The sequence below is a fragment of the Netta rufina genome (genome assembly GCF_964035555.1).
Source record: "Netta rufina genome assembly, chromosome: 2".
Lineage (NCBI taxonomy): Eukaryota > Metazoa > Chordata > Aves > Anseriformes > Anatidae > Netta > Netta rufina.
In genome coordinates, this window is record NC_140124.1 from 69,695,483 (window position 1) to 69,718,126 (window position 22,644).

At 40.3% G+C, this 22,644-nt stretch overlaps 1 protein-coding gene across 3 annotated transcripts in view; it reads right to left on the minus strand.

Moving 5' to 3' along the window:
- The window catches only part of FARS2 (phenylalanyl-tRNA synthetase 2, mitochondrial), a 248,077-nt gene that overhangs the window by 77,987 nt on the left and 147,446 nt on the right, over positions 1-22,644 (minus strand). For all 3 annotated transcript variants that reach the window (XM_084281775.1, XM_084281776.1, XM_084281777.1), the window contains one exon: positions 3,232-3,383. In XM_084281775.1, the coding sequence (XP_084137901.1) occupies positions 3,232-3,383 (152 nt within the window). The remainder of the gene's footprint in view (positions 1-3,231; positions 3,384-22,644) is intronic.

Sequence of the window (22,644 nt, forward strand, 5' to 3'; positions counted from 1 at the left end):
GATTTCTTTGCTCTGTCTACCTTTTGCACTGGTAAACAAGAATTTAAGAGGAAATAACAGAATTCAAGAGAGGTGAAAAGAGAAGTGTATAATGTCCTAACTATTGCTAATACGTTATTCCCTGATAAGGAACAAACATTTTTCCACCTCAAAGTAACATGCAATTGCAGTGTGAAATTTTCTGCTTGCAACTTTTTTACAATTGATCTAGCCCCACTAGGCTGGTATCCATCACAACTAGTTTCAGCTATCACAGAAAAAAAGACACATCTGCAGACTAAACTGAACTAAAAGTGTTTATTTTCTGGAAAGCCTTCTTCACATACCTCATGTTAGCCAGTTTACCTCAATATTGTGTCTTGTTTAGTAAATTTATCTAAGATGCATTTAGGCTGAAGGTTCTTAATTAACCTAGCACAGCAACTTGGCTTTCTCCTAAATTTAAGCTTTTCAGCAGTGAGAATAGTTCCTGCTGTATCTTTAATTACCTGTGCTTTCCTGGAAGAGCGCTCAATGTCATCACCTTATGAAGTGGATAGTCAAGATATACAACTTTTTTTTTTTTTTATGCAGCAATATATTCCTTGTTTAAACAAATACATGTCTCATATCTTTTCCCCTTTCCTTTTCCCTGTATAGGAATACATTTTCACTGTGAATGCATGCTATAATTGCTACATACTGCAGCATGGTTATCAGTCTGAAGCCACGTGGAACCTTGAAAGGTTTCTGAACCACAGAGAAGTCTGTAGATAACTACACAATATCATAGAGACAGCCTCTATAAAGGATCTTAATTAAAAGACATCTTTCTGTGTTGTAAATTAATTTTATCTGTACAGCATTTTCTGTTTTCCCATCTTTACAGTCCTATAACTAAGAAAGGTAGTTTAAGAAGGAAAACAATACTGCCAGATGTCCTAATTCATCTCCCCTTTGCTTATACTTGCATGAAACTGGTATTTTTTAAGGATGAAAAAAGTCTGAATTTTAAATTCCAAATGTGATCAACCACAAGCATGAACTTATCACGCTGTGTATAAGTAACTAACATTCAACACAGCAGCACTACTGGCTTCCATACCCTATACACTTTTCTCCTACCCTACACACCAGAATCATTACAAATTTAAGATAATGATTACAAGCATCTAGATCCATAACATTCGGATCCAACAGTAAGGATCTCTTTTATGTTAATTTCTTTGCCCAGAGGCTTTTCTGCAACACTGAATTAAAGAAGCCACTGTACCATTCCCGTGACAAGGCAATTATCTTGGAATTAAGACTAAGCAGAACACCCTTCTTTTCAAAGAGTTAGTCTTCCAAAGGCTTTGGAGAACAGACAAAATGACTTACAATGCTTATGTCATCAGTCCACAGAAGTTTTGTATCTGCACACACCCTGTTCTAAGACGAATGGGCAAAGTAGCTATTATGGTTAAGATGTTCTTTATCTGTATTTTTTTTTTAATAGGGCATATTAAAAGATTTCTTTTTATTGTTGCTGCAGTTGAATAATTTGAGGGAACTGCATTACTTACTAACAATCCCTTAGTGACACCCACCCAAATTTTTCAGACCTAGAGAAGAGAAGTGTTTCCACTCTGTAGCATCAAAGCATATCTGATGTCTGCTGAGTGAGGGTTTAATGGCTTTAGAGACAATACTAGTGAAGTCCTAAATTGGTGTGAAAATTCTCAGCGAGGAACCATCATTCCCCTCCCATTTGCAGAAGTCACAAAGGGAACCAGAGGTGTATTCCTTGCAGAGAAAGAAAAGAACTTGCACTGAACAACTGTCCTCGCTGGTATATGTTCAGGATGTGTCAAAGCATATTAGAAGACAAAACACATACACTAGAAATCCAGAGTAGTGAATCCTGTCCCCACTTCACCACTCTACCAGTGTGGAAGATATCATTCTGATTAAAGAAAAGGATCACAGACCATGTGCTGAGTTATGACTGATGAAGTGATACTGATGTGGCTTCTCCCTGTACAAGCAGATTTCTGAAACAGGCTACAGGAGTAATTACAGAATAACACTGCCTCTGTGAAAGGGAGCAGGGATTAAGATTTCTCCAAACCTTTATCCTTGGCAGAGATGTCCATGCTACATGCAGGATTTCCCCCCAACAAAAGTATTAACAACAAAGATGGTATCATTTGGTATCACCAGGCAGAATGTAGACAGAACACAGCAAGGAACAGAGGTGCTACATATCCCATAAACATTCAGCATGAACAAACAGAAAAGACCAATTCCAAAAATGGGTCCATCACCTCAGTTCCTACAGATAACATTAATGTTAATTCTACTATATTTGAACAGTCAGCACATCAAATTCAAAAGAACAATAGGGTTAAATACCTGGATGTAGAAAGAAATACATGTAATCTGTAGGTGTTGGAGAATAACATGAACCATTTCCCACCATCTTCAAGTTACACTACAGATAGATTTACTAACTGCCTTTCCAAAGGGATAAAAAAAACAAACTCAGAGGAGACATTATTTTAAAACCCAACTGGGTAGCCAGCAGCATATTTGCTCCTTGATTTGGAAAGAGCAAAATGAAAAATGGTGCATAGCTGATAGTCAATTTCTGATACAACAGATAGTATCAGTTAGACATGCAACCTGCACACTCAGAACGGTTGTGTCAGTACTGCTACAAAAATAAGAAGGTATTTTGAAGCCTGAGAGACTACTGTTCAAGAATATAATATCAGAAAAAAGAACAATTTTTTTTTTTTTCCTTCCTGTTGAACACCAACAATAGTCTTCTGCAACAAATCATTATCCCTGGCATTTATAGTAAAGGTCTACTAGTGAATCTGCACTAGAAAAAGAAAGGAAGAGAACAAGAAGACAAACACCAGCCGCTCAGCAAAAAGCATGACTAGGATATCAGACATATTATGGATAAGAGTGTCATGAATTGGCAGATGTAGTGAGGAATGAAGTTGTTCATTATTGTTGTGATTAAATGAGCACAACACATTGGGATCGCAGTTTCAATACCAGAAGCTCAGTACTAATGCAAAACTGAAATTCAAGATAATGTTTTTAAGTAAAAGTGTTCATTGTCAAAAGAGTAGTAAAAAATGTTTCGGAGCTAAAAAAAGGAAATGCACAGATACTGTAAACATCAAGAATTTCTTGATATACAGCACTAAAATATTTATATTCTGACAACAGGAAAAATATGTTAGAAGTTTTACTTACTTTGGATGGGTAAATTCATCCAGTAGGACAACCTTTTCTATCAGGTCTCCACCAATGGTTCGGGCCAACTCATAGAAATCATTCTTGGAATATGTCTCAGAAGGCAGCCAAAAGGAGATGTCATTAATCAAAGGTGGATATCTACTGAGTGGCTAAAAAAGACAAAAAAAAAAAGATTAAAAAGATACTTTTGCAAGCATCTGGCTTTGTTAGGAATACCTATAACTCTGTTTTGAGTTGGTATAATACACACAGTGCACATTTTGAAAGCTTTCTGAAATACTTTTGAAATGCAAGCTGACCTCATAAACAACTGAGATACAGGACTTTGTACTAGAAAATTTCTTTTAAAGATCCTTTCATAACCACTTCAATTCATTCATTCAGAGGAAAAAGACTTCTAGCTGCCAATTCCTCAAACTCACTCAATCTTCTGTTCTATCCTCAGCCAAAATCTTGCAGGTAAATAACAAAGATGACACCTTTGCTCTTCCCCCCAACCTCTCTCTTTTTTTTTTTTTTAAATGAGGTTGAACTTACTGGTGCACTACAGTAAAAACTTGTCTCTGAAGTTTGTATAAGCATTAATTCTGCTAATTATGAGGAAGAACTAAATTAAAATACCTTTTTTTTTTTTATTTTCCCCTAAATGTTTTGTTTCTGAGATTCTAAAAGAAAGGAATAAAAGAATAAAAGAAAAAACTTGCATTTGCTAAAATTAACATTTATGAACCTGACAACCAATTTTGTTTCAGAGCTGCTTGAAAGGAAGAGATCATTTTAATACAACCATTCCTTGGGTAAAATTTCACTTTTTAAAAGCCATTTCCCAATTTTTCACAACTTCAAAAAACCTTACCACATGAATGTACAGAATTTTTATGTATTTTATATTGTTAAATAACATTTTTTATCATTTGTAATGTCCAATTTCATGCTAAGAAAGTCATATAAATAGGTGCCTGCATATTGGAAGGTTACAAATAGGGACACACTTTGGCTTAAAGAGAGGGATCACTTCACTTCCCAGTAGATCTTTATAGGTTTTACACAAAAAATGTATTGCTAGTAGCATAGCTATTAATTCCACAAATACCACAACAATCTCTTAAATATAAAGGGGAAACCATAGCATCTTTGCTGCAGACAGAATGGCCTGTTTTTGTGGTCAAAACAGTGCATCTTGTTACTTGCAAAAAAAAAATAAAAGGAAGAGAAAGAAAACAAGACAATTATTAATTTTTCAGTTTTGATTAAACTTCCCTGAAGTCAGTGGGTTTCAGACTTTGTTGAGGTGTTTCGCCCTTTAAAGAAAAGAAACTGGCAATGCTCTTCTTTCATGCCATCTAGGTCATGCAATAGCTTACTCCTGCCTTCCATTAATGTATTGCATTTGGATTTTGTGTACTTTAGCACGAGGTTTTGGGGGTCTGAAAGAGAAAACAGCTTTTCTTATTTTGTGTATGTGTTTTTGACAGATATGGTGTACACCTTGGTCCATAGATCATAGCATCTCACTCAAAAATGTATTCCTTCCCTGGGAATGTTTTATGATACAACAGTGAAATCCTAAGTGAATACCTGCTTAAGCAATAAACCTGTTAAAAAGGCAAATTTATAGCATGCTGATTTACACAAATCCTGGTCTGTACAGTGTAAACCAGTCAATAAACATATGATTAGGAATACAATGCAATTTTAAAATTAATACCTTCCCTCTCCAACCTGGTAAGTAAGTTTCGAATTGCAAAGAATTATCCAACTTGTTACAGGAATGAAATTGCCACATGAATTCACATCCTGTACATCAAATTCAAAAAAAAAAATCATACAATAAAGCCATCATACAACAGCTTTTGATGAAATACCACAAGTTAATGAATTAAATGTAAACATTGCCTCTGCTGCATCAAAGTCACAGCTGTAAATGTTGGAAATACTCTTCTACCAACGACCTGATACACAACTTAATGTAAATAAAGTTATGATCCTGCAGTAGACACCAATATTCTCACCCCAGACTACCACTACATTTACCAGTGATATATTTCAGTAACCTACTGAGCACGTTTCAAAGCTTGTAGGGACTAATCAAAAACTCCCTGAACTCCCAGCTTCACAGCGTTTAGTTTTCAAACATATGTGGCTCATGAGCCTAAGCATGACCACTCAGTTTGGGCACATGGTTTCTTTCACTCCCACAGAGAGACAGAAACTGAAGAAAAATGATTATATTCAAGTAAGTCAGTAATACCTAAAACTCAACAGGAGCAGAGTACCCATAATTCAGAGCAAGTTAGTATTAGTGAGTATCAATTTCAAAAGCAGCAGGCACATTAAAAGAGCACTCTCTTTCCCACTCTAAAAGAGGTGTACACAGGGACTCAGTATGACCAGATCTTGCAAACTTAACCTGAATACTGACTTAGACTGTAAGTGTCATCAAATTCAATATGAGAAAATTTATTCTGAGTTGTAGTAATCTGCAGGATCTGGTCTTCCTTCTGCTTTATCAGCTCTATAGGAAAACTGTTTCATTGAGTAAAACCATGGTTTTACTAACTTTGATACAGAATTGTAATTTTGTGTGCACACACTTGAATATGCTTGTGTGTGTGTTGAGGAGGGTTATGTGGACTGGAAGGACAAATGCTTAAAGCAGTAAGCATAACTTATTTATTATTAGATACTTACGCATTATCAGAGCCTTATAATACTATATATATATATACACACACGCGAGAGAAGGCAATGCAAGGCAATAATCCCATATTATACTTCCCCTTCACCACCTGGCTGCAGTCAATATCATTGCAGAAAGTATTATATCAACACTAAAGTCAGTATAATGATAACATTCCTAGCTCTCAAATGTATTGATCTGTTTGTTGTAGAGCTACATGAGCTACATAATTGTTTATTAGCCACACTTAAAACGTGAAGAGCATAGGACAACCATTTCCAGATGGCAGGTCAGAATGAAGTTACTAAGGTTGCACAAAGACACCCCAGCAAACACATCCTGTGGCCTAACAAGTCCAATTGTCAATACTGTCCTCCTGTCTCAACTCCCCTGCCCTTGAACAAGAACAGTCTAAAGCCTATCAATTTTAATTGCTCTTCAGGTTCAAGGCAAACAGCAGCTCCAAAGACAGTTTTCTTATGAATTTACAGATGTTTTAGAGACCCCTCTCAAGCATCATGCGTTCTTTCTACATTTTTGTCTCAGCTGCCATGTCCAGCCACCACCTCCAACTACCTGTTCCTCACAATTTTGGTTATGAGCGCTTCTCCAGCAAAGCACTCAGAGAAGCCAACAGGACACTGGTCCCAACTCCCAGCATACCACTTCCATCCCTCATTCCACCACCTGTTCAGCCCCCTTATGTGTTTTTGTTGTTGTTGTTGTTTGTTTGTGTGTGTATTTGTTTTTTAAAAGATTAGCACGTAACCCAAAATAGGTTCAGAAGAAGGTAGAACTGATCCCACCAGCAGAACGCTGCTGCCAGGCACCAGTCAGCCCGGGCAGACAGCACTGCTGACACGGGCAGCTCAGCACCATTTCTCTGGTCACATCGCAGTTTCTTCACCATGACACTACTTTAATGCTGCATTTGCTTTCCATTTCTACAAGAAGGACATGGACCTGTCAGAGCGAGTCCAGAAGAGGGCCACGAGGATGATCAAGGGGCTGGAGCACCTCTCCTGTTAAGACAGGCTGAGGGAGTTGGGGTTGTTCAGCCTGGAGAAGAGAAGGCTCTGGGGAGACCTTACAGCGGCCTTCCTGCACCTACATGGGACCTGCTGGGGAGGGACTCTGTGTCAGGGAGGGTAGGAACAGGACAAGGGGGAATGGCTTTAAAGTAAAATAGGGTATATTTAGACTAGATATAAAAAATAAATTCTTCATTCAGAGGGTGCTGAGGCACTGGCACAGGCTGCCCAGAGAAGCTGTGGATGCCCCATCCCTGGAGGTGTTCAGGGCCAGGTTGGATGGGGCTTTGGGCAACTTGATCTGTTGGGAAGTGTCCCTGCCCATTGCAGGGGGTTGGAGCTGGATGGGCTTTAAGGTCCCTTCCAACCCAAACCATTCTGTGATTTTTGTGCTATAGATCACTGCCTCTGCAGCAGTTTACAAAAACACAGGCCTGTTCCTCCACCACTGTAGTTCACAGCCTGGTGCAGCTAGCTGAAAATTGCATTGACCAGCGGTTTATGTATAATACGTGCTGGATGAAGAACTTCAGCATGTTGAGGCATTGGTAGACAGCTGCAAACACTTGGCCTCTGCATGGTGCCACCCTAGGGCTCTACTCTTGATGCCCTGACAAAAGCAATCATGTGGTTACCAGCAGAGTCACCTCTGCTCATCTGCACAGGACAGTCAGCTAGCCCAGACACCTCACCGCTGTGCAGGAGAGAGCATAGCAGGGTGGAAGCCACCTCCTCTTAAGGAAAAGGGCTGGAGACGGCACACAGTGAGTGGTGGTAGTGAACCAGCCAGCACAAGGCCACAGAATGTCTTCAGCCCAGAGTTCTGAAAACAGGAAGGCCCTCAGGGCTTTCCACAAATATTTAGTGTTAGCAAAAAAAGACATTTTTCCAGACACAGTAATTATGAGTGCAATATGCTGAGGGGACAGGAGAAGTTTTGTGATGTGGCTGTTCACTCAGGTGCTGCCAGCTACAGCTGGGGTGACACAAACAAGGGAACTACGAACATGGCAGAGGAAAAAGCTGTAGCTGTGTTTTGACAGCTGTGACACAAATGCAAGGTTAACAATGACAAGTACTAAAAACTGGGTTAGCAACTACACAACAGCCAAACTATTAAAAAGCCAACCATGCTTTACTGCCATCAGCAGTCTAGTCAGAAAAATACGAGACTTAGCAACATCGTGGCTGCCAAGCTTTAACAGCCCTGCATTGCCCATGTTTTGGAAAAATACGTATATAAACTCTAGAGTGTTTCAGCGTAATGTAATATTCTCATTGAAATGAAAGCTACATTCCTGTAACAGCTAAACTTTTCTTAATATATTCCAGGCTGAAACAACATTCAGTGTCATCACAGGAAATTTAAACACGCAACAGGCACGAAATTTGAAGTTGCAAATTTACAACTTTAACTTAGCCCCCTGCATATAATGAAGTATCCTGTATTAGTGTGTATGCTGCTGGATTTACACTTTTGTATTTATGACCAGCGTAGACAAATTAGAGTTGCTGCAGGAAACATAATTTTGAATTTCTTGGCTGTCATGGCTTAAAATTCGCAGTTACAATGTTCCACTATGATAAGTTTTCTCTGCTTTCCTTCACGGAATTATTTTTTTCTTAGTTATATATATAGTAAGTTCTATATATTCATATGTGTATACACCCACACACATATGTATATATTTATGTACAAACATGGGCACGCACACATATCAAAAGGAGAAAATTGAGAAATTTCAACAGAGAGCTTTTATAAATTCCAGTAAGCAGATATGCAGATATGTTCAGGGATTAAACTTTTAAAAACAATGTGAAAAGACAAGTTTGGGAGTGACGCACTGTTCTGTCTTCCTGAGGGGAGCTGCAGAAGAGCATTAGACTGCAGCGATGCTCCGAGCTTCTCCATGCACAGAGGCACGCACAGTAGGATCAGCCCCGTTTGGACAGCAGTCTGCTCCCCTGACAGAGGTGCTCATCTCTGCAAGCTGACAAGATCACATACAGGTATAGGGAACACCACGTGTCCACGGGAACATCAGCTGTTCCTTGTTTAAGGCACTCTGCTTATATATAGGGACCATATTCTGAGAGGAAGAGGTTTCCTTCACGCATGGGTGAGAATGCTCTGTCCTTGGTTTGAAGATCATGTGAGCGCCTTGAGTGCCCCAAACGCTTTCAGACCATGAATTCATTCACTATTCACCATTTCTCATAGAAACAAGGAGAAAAGAGAAGAGCACAAAGGAAGCAAATGTTTCAAATGAAACTAAATATTTCAAATGAACTAAAGTGTACTTTTTTTTTCTTCTTTTTCCACCCTGTGCATAATGTGACTGAAGATCTGTTACAGAAGAGTGGAAGGAAGACCAACAAGGGACTAAGTCGATGGGGCCAGATGGGATCCACCCAAGGGTACTGAGAGAACTGGCAGAGGAGCTGGCCAAGCCACTGTCCATCATTTATCAGCAGTCCTGGCTATCGGGGGAGGTCCCAGTTGACTGGCGGCTAGCAAATGTGACGCCCATCTACAAGAAGGGCCGGAGGACTGACCCGGGAAACTACAGGCCTGTCAGTTTGACCTCAGTGCCAGGGAAGCTCATGGAGCAGATCCTCCTGAGAGTCATCACGCAGCACTTGCAGGGCAAGCAGGCGATCAGGCCCAGTCAGCATGGGTTTATGAAAGGCAGGTCCTGCTTGACGAACCTGATCTCCTTCTATGACAAAGTGACGCGCTGGGTGGATGAGGGAAAGGCTGTGGATGTGGTCTACCTTGACTTCAGCAAGGCTTTTGACACCGTCTCCCACAGCATTCTCCTCAAGAAACTGGCTGCTCTTGGCTTGGACTGGCGTACGCTTCGTTGGGTTAGAAACTGGCTGGATAGCCGGGCCCAAAGAGTCGTGGTGAATGGAGCCAAGTCCAGTTGGAGGCCAGTCACTAGTGGCGTCCCCCAGGGCTCGGTGCTGGGGCTGGTCCTCTTTAATATCTTCATCGATGATCTGGACGAGGGCATTGAGTGCACCCTCAGTAAGTTTGCAGATGACACCAAGCTATGCGCGTGTGTCGATCTGCTTGAGGGTAGGAAAGCTCTGCAGGAGGATCTGGATAGGCTGCACCGATGGGCTGAGGTCAACTGCATGAAGTTCAACAAGGCCAAGTGCCGGGTCCTGCATCTGGGGCGCAATAACCCCAAGCAGAGCTACAGGCTGGGAGAGGAATGGTTGGAGAGCTGCCAGGCAGAGAAGGACCTGGGAGTGATGGTGGATAGTCGGCTGAATATGAGCCAGCAGTGTGCTCAGGTGGCCAAGAAGGCCAACGGCATCCTGGCTTGTATCAGAAGCAGTGTGACCAGCAGGGCTAGGGAGGTGATCGTCCCCCTGTACTCAGCTCTGGTGAGGCCGCACCTCGAGTACTGTGTTCAGTTTTGGGCCCCTCGCTACAAGAAGGACATGGAGGTGCTTGAGCGGGTGCAGGGAAGGGCGACGAAGCTGGTGAGGGGCCTGGAGAACAAGTCCTACGAGGAGCGGCTGAGGGAGCTGGGCTTGTTCAGCCTGGAGAAAAGGAGGCTCAGGGGTGACCTTATCGCTCTTGATAAGTACCTTAAAGGAGGCTGTAGCGAGGTGGGGGTTGGTCTGTTCTCCCACGTGCCTGGTGACAGGACGAGGGGGAATGGGCTAAAGTTGCGCCAGGGGAGTTTTAGGTTGGATGTTAGGAAGAACTTCTTTACTGAAAGGGTTGTGAGGCGTTGGAACAGGCTGCCCAGGGAAGTGGTGGAGTCACCGTCCCTGGAAGTCTTCAAAAGACGTTTAGATGTAGAGCTTAGGGATATGGTTTAGTGGGGACTGTTAGTGTTAGGTCAGAGGTTGGACTCGATGATCTTGAGGTCTCTTCCAACCTAGAAATTCTGTGATTCTGTGATTCTGTAAAATTCAGGGTGGATAGGTCGTTAAGTAACTATTAAGCAGAGTGATCCAACCACATTTTTGGTTCAGCAACTCTCATTGCTATCAGCTAGATGAGTAAAATTAGAGAAGGATCACACTGCTTTCATACCTGCTCTTCTGTTTGCCAACACAGTAGATAGTGTACTTGAGCTGGACAGTTAGATACAGCATAACAGGTCTTTTGTCTTAAAGGAAATTGCTTCTTTCATGGCATTCTGGTATCTATAGTATTACTAAAACAAATAACCTTTCTTTTACTACTTTAGTGATTTATTTTTTTTCATTTTAAAGCAAGTATTAGGGACAGCATAAAAAGTTGAGCTACTGAACAGAACTGGGTGTACACCAGCTTACACACAATTCGTCATAGGCACGGCAGCAGTACCACTCAATCAGGACTTCTAGGGGCTCTGTGATGGGGAAAAGGGGAATTTTTTTGTCCAAAACATTCCTACAGATGTCCCCATTTTCCCCTCTTGTTACTTTCTAACCAACCTAGTTACTTCTTGTTCCCAAAAGTTCTGATTTGTGGTCATTGACTGAAATGTTTGATTTCCAAGCTGTGTTTAGGAACCCCAGTTACGACCTTGTTCTTCACTTTCAGAAGAGAACCCAAGTGAAAGCTACAATCTGCCACAAGAAGCATTTGCCTACCAATACTGCAGCTGGATAGAATTGCCAGCCCAAATCAATCAAACATTATCCCAGTTTCCACTCCAGCCACTGCAGTTCACATCCCTTCATTGGGACAAAAAGGAGGATGAACATCAGACTCCCTTCTAGAGATCGATACCTTGAAGAAAGTCATGCGTCTGGCAGAAAGACACACTTGTTTGTCAGCAGCAGCCTCCATAATTAAAACAGCATTGGGTTACAAATCACTGCTGTTCCTCACCTTGACAAAACACTCTCTTTGCTTTTACCTCCCTCATCCCTGGGGAAAATCAGTAACGGAATTACAGAAATATAGGAAGTACCTTGTGGAAAGTACAAGAAAGGAAACAACATTATCAAGAAACACAGTAAATTGAACTGCTGTCAAATGTAAAAAAACAAGCAAATGCTGTTCCAGATGCAGGAAGAATAGGGAGGTGCCATGGGGCATTGACTGACTTTCTAGCTAAGTCTCAGCCATCAGTGAGGGAGGGAGCAGCTGCAGCCCATCAGCAGGAGCTGTGGCTTCCTGCACGGCCAGGTCTGTGGACCAGATCCCTCTCAGCTGTACAGTGCAGTGCCATCCAAGCTCCATCCCCTTCCCACCTAAGCTAAGCCCCACGGGGTCTCATTGAAGATGACAGTTTCTCTCTTCAGCCATGTTACAGGTTCCCTGAAGATGCAAAAACAAGAAAAGAGCTTAAATGCCCTGTGTAAGTGATCACCAGGTGATATCATCTCAGTCAGTCACCTTTTCCAATGCTAATGAAGAAGTGTTGAAAAGAAAAAAAAAAAACACAAAACAAAACAGAGATTCATCACAAGTGCACACACACATGCACGTGCACAAGAATAAATAAGACCTTTCTTGCTAAAAGTTACAGCTTATTATAGAGAAGTCTGCCTGACAAAGCAAAGTCAATACCTGATATGACACTGAAAAATTAAGATGGGTAACAGCCAATGAAAAAATTAAACTCGTTAGATAAGCTGCTCCACCTTTTCCAAGTGCTAGGAAGAATTCACAAGAAGACTGATGCTGTGGCAGAGTGAGTGAGTAGAAAGCTTTTAGGTTAAACAAGTTCACCCAGAATTACTATTAGTTATTACACCTCTGAGGTGCCACTGGAAAGAGACTGTGTTCTTAAACATTGTCTTAAATTGCAAGTATTTTATTTTACAGTCAAGCTCATTTAAATTTGTCACAGACAATGCTCCAAGTTTAAAGCTGCAATACACTTTTCTGAGTGCAAATAAATATTTTAAATAGACCTTATGGTAAAAAAAAAAAAAAAGAGAGAAACAATGCATGGATTTTTTGATGTTTTCCACATACAAAAGAGCCACTTGTATTGCCACTGAAAAGCTTATTTTTATATTACAGTAAGGAATTGAAAAAGTGCAGGAAGACATAAAGAAATAAAAGGATTGACCTACTCTTACGAAAAGCAGGGTTATCACAGTGTTGCTGTGCACATAGTATAGCAATATTTCCAGGTACCCATGCACTTGAGTATCTGGATATGCGTTGCCACTTGCAATCTGATTATGGAAAAGACAAAAAGATGAATACAAATGACTCAATACTGGTGAAGAACACACCGCTCTGTGCTTGACTAGCTAAAAATAACTTCTTTTTCCCAAGAAGAGATAGGACTCACAGGAAGAACCACCAAAAGGGAATTTTGCTCTACTACTGACTCTCACATCTTCTCAGCTTCTTACAACCCCCTTTTGAAAACAGCAGGGTGAAGAAGAGATAAGCTTGACATGTTCTTTTGGCAGCTCTAGGTCTATCGTGGAAAATACATAGTCTACTCATGCTTCTTTCATCAGGCTGTTGGTTGACAGTCTGCTGAGCAAACTGGTTTCATGGTGCTAATATTCTCCCATTTCACACACGTAAATCATCATCACAAGTCTATTAAAAGCAAATAAAAACTTCTTATGGTATCACTTTTTCATTTAAGCAGTTGCCATCAGAGAATTGTTCTGACACAAAGAGGAACAGATGGGATGACCCATGTTATGGTGTCCTCTACAGAAAATGGGCAAGACTGTGTCATAGGGAAAGAATCCAGCAGATTTGGAATCTTCAAAATGGGTACACAGTATTATCTCTTCCCAGGCCCAGCCTGTGTCAAGAAAGTGGGATGGAGATGTATAAATTTCCAGAGTCCTGAAAGAAACCTTTTTTTTTTTTTTTTTTTTTTTAAATCATGAAACCTGGTGATAGCTGCTGCGTCAGCAATTTTGAAGCAACACCAAGCCTCATAATCAACACCTAAAACTGCTTTTTGCACAGTCTGTCCATATTCTGTCTGTCCTTTCTACCCAAATCTCCTGCTCCAAAGGCACAATCACTCTGTCAGGTTTTCTGTAGTAGGAATAAAAATGGGAGAGAACACACAGACCACAGAAAACAAACTGACAGGGAATGAGGACTGTGTGTCCCAACCCTACATTTTTCTAAGAACTATCTTGCATGGCTGCAAGGAACAGACAATAAACTGGTATAAACCAGCAAACCCCCACCTTCTCAGCAGACACTAAGAATTTGTTCTTTGGCAGTGCTGAGCACCTGCAGTTGCTGCAGACATTCAGCATTTCTCATGCTCACAAGTTGGGTTTCCTCCTTTCTGTTGGTTTTGTTTGCATGTGGTGTGTTTTTTTTTATCATTATGCTTAATAATAATGCTGAGATAAATAGCTCAGTGTAGTAAAATACTGCACACATCAACAATTCATATAAAAGATTTATATCGAAATAAAAAATGCAAGCATTTGGAAAGAGACTGCAGCAATATGAAGATGTATTTCTTCCAAATATGTAACATAAAAATGGAAACAAATTGCACCCAACATTTTATTTCAGCTTAGACAAGAAATCTCATCTAATGTGCTGCTGATTGTATTTCCTTTTCTGCTCATTAACTCCTCAATTCTGGAGAGCTGTTGTTTGAATGGTGAAGCTCCAGAACACCTGAATGTGGCTTGTACCATAATAAGTACAATCACAAATCTCACAGGCACATGTGAGTCCTGAAAAAGTCCTTCTGTCCTGCCTAACAAGCTGTATTTTTTTCTTTCCCTCCTAAAAAGCACAGAGATTTCCAGAAAACATTGATGATGTTTCATACTTCTTTGACAGAGGCAACTTCACATGGGGCCCTGGACATTGCTACAGTTGTCACAGAACGAGAAGAAAATGTCCTCATCCTTGCACCCTTCTCAGTCTTATGAGCTAATCTGTATTGTATGGAAAATACTACTGTAGATAACATCCAAAAAAAAAAAAAAAGTCTACGATCCCTAGGAAATAAAAAGAGCTTAACTGCTATGTACAGAAATTTATCTGAGCAGATGAGTTGTAGTTTTGAAAAAATTTCCTTGATTTCCAGTGCCTCTGAAACATATGGGTTTCCTTCTTCATTTGGAGAAAATGCAGTGCCACACACAGCTCAGGTTCCAATGTCTTCTGGCCAAATCCAGCATTTCATTCTTCAGAGTAGTCAACTTCATTTTTTCCCACACTCAGTACTAAATTCATACAAATGACAACCTCAAAAGAGGTAAACTAGAGAGAGACTAAAATGAAAGGCTCTACTTTCTTACTCAATACTCAGAAGAGGGAGAAAAGTCTTTCATTTTTCCTTTCAGACAGGCTTAGAGCATCCCCAAAGCTACATTCTTGCTATAGAGTAACACTTAGAAAACGACAAAGATGCCAAAACAGTCCAAGAAGCCAAGAACAGCCCAAACCATAAAAGCACAAGAAGTACACTAAATGTTTAAATATTAAAATACAAAATGTAAAGAACAGTTATAGTGGTAAATACACACCCAATCAAACCCCTATGAGCAGGATACTTGTCCAGGAATGCTATTTCTTTCTTCTTGCTTTACAAGAAAATTGGTTCGTTATTCCTGATTTAGGAGAAGAGGGATATGTGGGGATAGTTATACAAAGCAAATTTAATCCACATGCAGGAGGATGCAAGCAATCCTCAGAAGAGGTATTTTTCTCCCATTATTTAATTTTTGAAAAATTGTGAAAGCAAGACCAATCCTCTGCAGCATACACACACCGAAACATGAGTTACTTTTCACATTCTGTTTTAGGTAGTCACTACTATGATCCATGAGGATGAAAGAAATTGAGGGCAGGTACGATAAGAATAACACAGGTTTTCCCAACCGTGCCCTCTCTTGTTTGGCTGTTCTCTGTAGCCTAATTCATATTCTGATCAGAGAAGTAGGAGCTGAAAATCAGGGTTTTATTAATACCATGTACTTCAGAAAGGTGCTGTTGTTCGTGAATACACACACATGCATCCAGACATATTATCCCCAGCCCTCATTTCCCTGTGACACTTACAGCTAAGCTGCAATGGCTAATCATGTTGCAGACGATGACTGTAGGGGTTTAAGCATGATTTTAGAGACCATTTTATCAAAACCTCTTTACAAGATGCATCTTTTGTGCACAAAACATTTGCACAAATGTTAAAAACAGCTATCAAGTAAAATAATCTTTAACAAAACCCAACCGTTTACAGAAAAAATAATAAATAGAGCACATCTTTTCCTACTGATTTCACTATCTCTTCTAAACACTTATTTGGTAGTATATGCACACTAATACAGACCTGTGAATCTCTAAAGCCACACACTTATATATTGCAAGAGCTTAGGCACATGTTAAACAGGAGTTTATTCTTTTATCAAACACATAATGTACACTCACAAAGATATATTTAACCTTGCAGTAGGAATGCAGATTCTCACACTGTGATAATTACAGGACTGCCAGGGTATCATTGGGTAGACAGAGCACAAAACCATAGCCCCTGTCCTGAAGAGCTTTCTGTCCTGGGATGGTATTGGAGAGGTACACTGTAACTACATTGCAACTATAAACACCAGGGAAAACAGAATTATTGAGTAGGGAAACTGAGTTACTTGTCGGGTCAGGTCCAAAGACAAGTAGTTGTCAAGGTGGCTACTTCTAGCAAGAGTTCTATTCACCACACTGTAATTACACCAATATTTGAAAAATGTTGGCAAAAGTGTATGGGTCATCCTCCTTATTACCTGTATACTTTTGTAGACAGTAAAACTGAAAGCACTGAACACTCATAGATTCCTGCTGAAACCAACTGCAGCTGGTTCTCATAGTTACACATATCCAATCTGAAATCTAATATTATTTTAGATTTCCAGGTTTATTTATATTTAGTCAATATACTAATGTAAAATTAATATAGTATTAATTTTATGTGGGTTTCAGCATATATATCGCTGCTGGAAATTGCTCCGTGGCTTATTTAAGCACTCTGTATAACCATTACACTTCATCATCTGGGATGCAATAAAGATTGGTTGATATATTCAGTAGCAGAATTACTCATTTGTGAGCTGTTTGTTTTAAAGAGCCTCAACCAGTCAAACAGCAAATATACAAGGTTTAGAGATCAGAGCAAACCACAGTAACACATGCTTTTGGAAGCTCATCACACTTTTTCCAAAGTAATCATTTAAATAGTATCAGGTGTGCTTTGACTGGGCTGCACTGGCTTTTGCCAGCAGCAAAATGAATCTACACACTGTAACAGTACACCACAGCAGCACCGGTAACTGGAAATTCATTTTTGGTTTACATGATACTGGAAGATTTGTTTCAGGGAGGATTTCAGCTCAAAACAGTCAAGGTTACAGTCACTTCTTTTCCTTTAAAAATAAAATTCAGAAGAAAGTCCCCAGTGGTCTGTTCCCAGTTGCTGGGAATCTTTCAGTTGTATTGACAACATTCCTGCTGGGTATACCACATTTTCCAAGTGTTCACCGAGCATCCTCTAAACAAAAAACATGTTCTAAATTCAGTGATACCTGAGATGGGCATTCTTGAGGCACTATTTTTTTTCTTTTGTTTGTGCCAAAGCCTTTTACTGGATACACTGTGGATGTTATCCATAAAGACTTGAGAGGCTGGATTTCTGCCATTATATTTCAACAGAGTATAGAGAAGCAGAAAAATTGTGATCTTGACTCTTTCATTTGTTGTTTTAAAAAGGCAATGCTCCATCTTTTAAGTGAGAGTATTCTTACATGATTGGCACAAAGGACGATAGCAAACACCTGGTTTGGGAAGATATGAAGAGCCCAGTTTGAAATCCACAGGACACGTTTACAGACTCAGTGGCCTTTGGATCTCATGGGTAGAGCACAGTTGTCTTTGACTTCGGATGCCACCTCTGGAGTCTAAGCTACATGTATTAATCCAAGTTACTTTGTCATTTCTCCTCTAGTCCTTGACTTTTCTTTCAATTACTTCCAGACTCCTTCCTTCTTTCTCCTTCAGGACTGCGGTTTTGGATCTCTTGGAGGAGGAAAAAGTGGAAGACTCCCAGTTAGCAGAAGCTCCTCTTTCCACCCAAGCTGCTCACCTCCCTCACTGATCCATGGCCTGTCCCTTGTGCTGCTTCTGCATTCAGGCCACGGCACTATCACACACTATTTAGCAGCAAAACCACCTTTATGAGTGACCTGGTGGTGGAAATAGAGTGTTTCCTCAAAAAATCTGCAGAATAACACCAAATACTGGGGGCTGATAAATTCAGTAACCAGGCTGCCGTCCAGAGGGACCTAGGCAAGCTGGAGGAATAAGCCAAGAGGAACCTTACAAAATTCAGCAAGGACAAGCGTGAAGTTCTGCACCTGGAAAGGAAAAGCCCCCAAGCCACAGCAACAGAAAGGGTTGGAGACTGACTGGCACATTAAACTCTTACTGCCTGTAACAGCCGTTTTGAAGGTTTTCTCTGTTTCAGCCCTACAAGGCACTGATCACTCTTGGTTACATCCTAGGAAGTAAGAGATCTCTGACCTGAAACTATTTAATCATTTAGGATATGCTTGACTTTCAGAACAGGAGCTAACCCATTGATTTAAATGGGACTGCTTGCAAGTTTAAGGCTCAGCATGTGCTTCAGTACTTTGCCTGACTGAGGCCAGAGGGCTCACGTTCCTGGAGCTTCAATACCAGCACCAGCTACAAATGATACAAGAGACAACACCCTGATGAAAGAAGACTTGATGATCAAGCAATTTCTAATCCAATCGCACAGCTCAGTACAGGGCCTCCACAATGAAGATGGTATTTTTGTCTTCTTTCTCTTGCTACCCAAAATGAAAAAAGAGCTTAGCAATGTTCTGCAAAGTATACAGGCAAACCTGAGATGATACATAGCACTGTAAAGGTTATATTGACATTCACTTAAGATGATCTACATAAGTCATTCATAAAAAAATTCAACCTTCCCAAAGTCAGGCCAATAAAATATTTATGCTACACTGTCATCTATTCTGTTGTACCTCCAAATGCACACAAACACACAAACACACTTTATATATCTTCAATTACAGTAAAACTAATTAGACAATAAATCACAATTGAGGCTGTACCCCATTTGTTCAGACATACAAGTTGAATTTACATACTAATGGTTGTACATTTGCCTTTAATAGATGCACTATTAGAATGTAAACATAATAAATGAATAACCATTTAAGCATGGAGTTACCTAATCTTGATGAAAAATATCTGAAAATGTAGCTCCCAGTGAATCTATTTATTCTTTTATTGGAAAATAAAGCTAATCACAGACTAAGAACCTAAATATAATTTATGGGGAATAGCATATTAATGATGGATCAGACAGACTCATTCTTTGCAGTGAATGTAGTAAGATAAAATTTTTTGAAATAACTGGCTTACACGAGATGCTCTCCCTTTCAAGCACAGAATAAAGGACAGACTATGATGGTTGAATTTACAAAAGTTTCCCCCTAGACCTGCAAGTGCTTTTTATTTTCAGCATCTTCTACAGCTTCAGGACAAGCTACCTGTCTCACAGTAACAATCAAGTATGTGCACAAGAAAGATGCACAGGGATGATGACTGTCTCAGTAAACCAAAAAGCACACAGAAACAAAGTAAAGAAGTTGCACTGTGTAACTGGGAACATGAGTGCTCATGTGTTCAGCAAACAGCGCAAACCGGGCTACTGGATAAATCCTTTGTCATTAGAATAGGGGTCTAATTCCTTATGGCACACTGAGCAAAGGCAAATGGAAGTGAGTGAGGTTCAGCATTTGCTACCTAGCACAGGAGAAAGGCAAGCCCACCTTGTTTTCCTTCCCTGTATAACAAATGATTTTTTTACACAACACCTTTGCGAAGATGTCCTCTTTCTCATCTCTGCTAACCCTGACTGTTCACTTTCCAAATCAGAGACAGTCTCCTAGGTTAGGACCACAAACTACAGCTGTGCAGGAGGTGAATGGGGCATCACTTCAAGCTGCTTGTCAGCTCTCTTCACTCCACTGCCAAAGGTTACTGGCCCCTCAGGTCTTTGAGCAGAGTTGTTCTAGGACTTCTGCCTATCCTGGCTCCATCAAAATGATCCTGGTTGGAAAGTCTACTGTTTTAAGCAGAAGCTAAGTTTTTTGGAGGGGAAAAAAACAAAACAAAACCAAACCAAAAAACAAAACCCACAACCGACTCTAGACAGACTGCATGGGCAAGCAGATACAAGAAAGGAACAGCCACTCAGGTGATGGAAGGGGGTGCTGAGTAGCTGGTGGTGCTAGGGCTATTGCAGAATGTAATAGGGCTACTGCAGAATATTATAAATAACACAGAAACAAGGAGAACAAGAAGAAAGAAACTCTTATAATCTCACACAGGGGGGTCTGCATTTTAGCTAGGAATCTGGTCCAGATACCCTCTGTACTACTCTTTTCCTTCGAACAATATAAACATACTTCTTTCTGACCTTAGTCCGGGCCACAGGGCTCACCTGTGACCAAAATAATTATTTAAAACCACACCAGCAGCAGCAACCACTGGCAGTATCAGATGAAAGTGACTTTGTGAAGAGAAAATGCATCAGCAGTCAATTGACACGACATGCTGCTTGCTCGCTGTGGCAGTGCAATGATGGAGGTTCCAGGAACTGTCCTGAAGTCCATTCGTCTTAATCAACACCTCTGGGCACACTGCACTTCATCTGAACTGTGAGTACCTTCCTTCCCTAAACGTCATTTCATTTTTGTACCTTTCCCTGAGAGTTGTCAGCCCACAGACACATCTTTTTCTTGTAAGAATGCAGGCTCAGCATGGACCGAAAAGCAAATACATGCAGCTCTCCTCAGAGCTCTGATGAACAGAAATATAACAGAGCATACTAGATCAGATCCAAACCATTGTTTTACTATGTTACACCTTGCAGGGGCTCACTTTTTCCTGCCCTGTCCATTCTCAGCTTTTCATTTCACAGCCTGAACAGCAGCCCTACACATGAGTGACTGAAGGCAAGTAACTAGCCTCTGATCCCCCACACTGCTGTGACTTGTGTCAAATTATAGCTGGAGTGGTTTAGGTAATCCTCATCGACACCACAGTCTGATCTGTGGGGAGCAGCCCTCTAACACTGCTCTGCTGAGTGACCGCAATGGTACAAGCACTGTCAGTTTTCTAGGCAGCTTTTTGACCCACTGAAGCCTACGCGCATAAATTGAGCAACTGATGACACATGAAGAAGCCTGACATATTCAGGCTGTTAAAAGGCCGAAAACATACTTTAAGTCTCAAGAAAATATTCAAATTAAATTCCATTTTTGAACAAGAGTATATTTAGCCCAGCTGTTATTAAAGGTTACTGCTGTTCACTGTGGCCTTCATCTGTTTGAAGAACATTTTAATGAACAGAAAGAAAAATACTTGTGTTGGTGGATAATCAGATTATAAGAAGGAATAGGAGGAATATCAGAAGGTTGAGAAGTCTATCTCACTTAAGCACACGAAGAATGGACGTTTGCCCAGGCCTTGTGGAACTGTAGGATTCAATCTGTGTAATGAAAGGCTCTCAAAACATCTGGTCTATCTTGGTTCAGTTCAGTAAGGCTGAAAAATACTGCACGGTCTTGCCTGTAGAAAATCAAACACTTTTCTAATATTCATCACGATTTCTTAAACATCAACACTGCAAGACAGCCTAAAAGTTCTCTTTCAAATAAAATATGAATAAACCATGTGATTCATTAATTTTGTCTCTTTAGAAAGCAGTCAGGTGCAGACGGTCTGCTAACTTGGTTTTACAGCATAACTGAAAAATAACGGAGAACAGAAAGAAAGAAAAACTGGCTTATTAACTCCCATCACCCAAGATCTAATGGTAGCACTGAATATTATTTCACAATAATCTCATTTGAAGAGTCACTTACCCTAAAAAATGCAATGCCAGTATGTACTGGCAGTATGTTTTGAATTGAGTTCGAAAGCCTCAATATAAGACACCATGTGAAAAGTGGATACAGGGTTTCTTTTAAACAACAACAACAACAAAATCAAGCTTGACACTACTCATCTTTTATACTGAGAGACAGAGTTAAAAAATATAAAGTAAGGATTAGGGAGAATTATTCTGCCAAAGCTGAAAACAGGACTTCCAAGTGGAGTACGTGTGGGTTTTTTATGGGGTTGAAAGTGAGAGAAAGCGAGAGAAGAAAAAAATGGAAACAAATTAAAAGGATATCAAGAAATGTTTGATACCAGTGGAAAAAAAACACTTTCTGAAACATTGGCCAGATTCTTTCTTTAGAATGGATAAAGAAGAGACTCAAAATGTCTTTCCATCCCTATCCCGCACTTCTTAATCCCCTAATCGTTCTACTTTTTCATTAGCCTATTTGTTGGGATATGACAACTGCCAGCGCATTAATATGATAGAGCAACAGCTAATTGGCCGGTAACATTACTCCAGCCCTTCTCTATGGACCAAGTTAGAGCACAGTTGCAACTGATAACTCCTTTTCCTTGAAGGAACTGCATCACATCTCCTGAGTCATGTTATTACTTCAAAGTGTGTTTCAACCAACAAGGTTCAATTTCATGGCTATCTTTACAACATCAAATAATCAGATTTCTAGGATGTAGAACTTCTCTCCTCATTCCAAGTTGAATCAATGCCAGTTGAAAACAGCCCTGCTCAGCAAAAAGAAATGTTTAAAGACCTTGTCACCACCCTCCTGTTGATG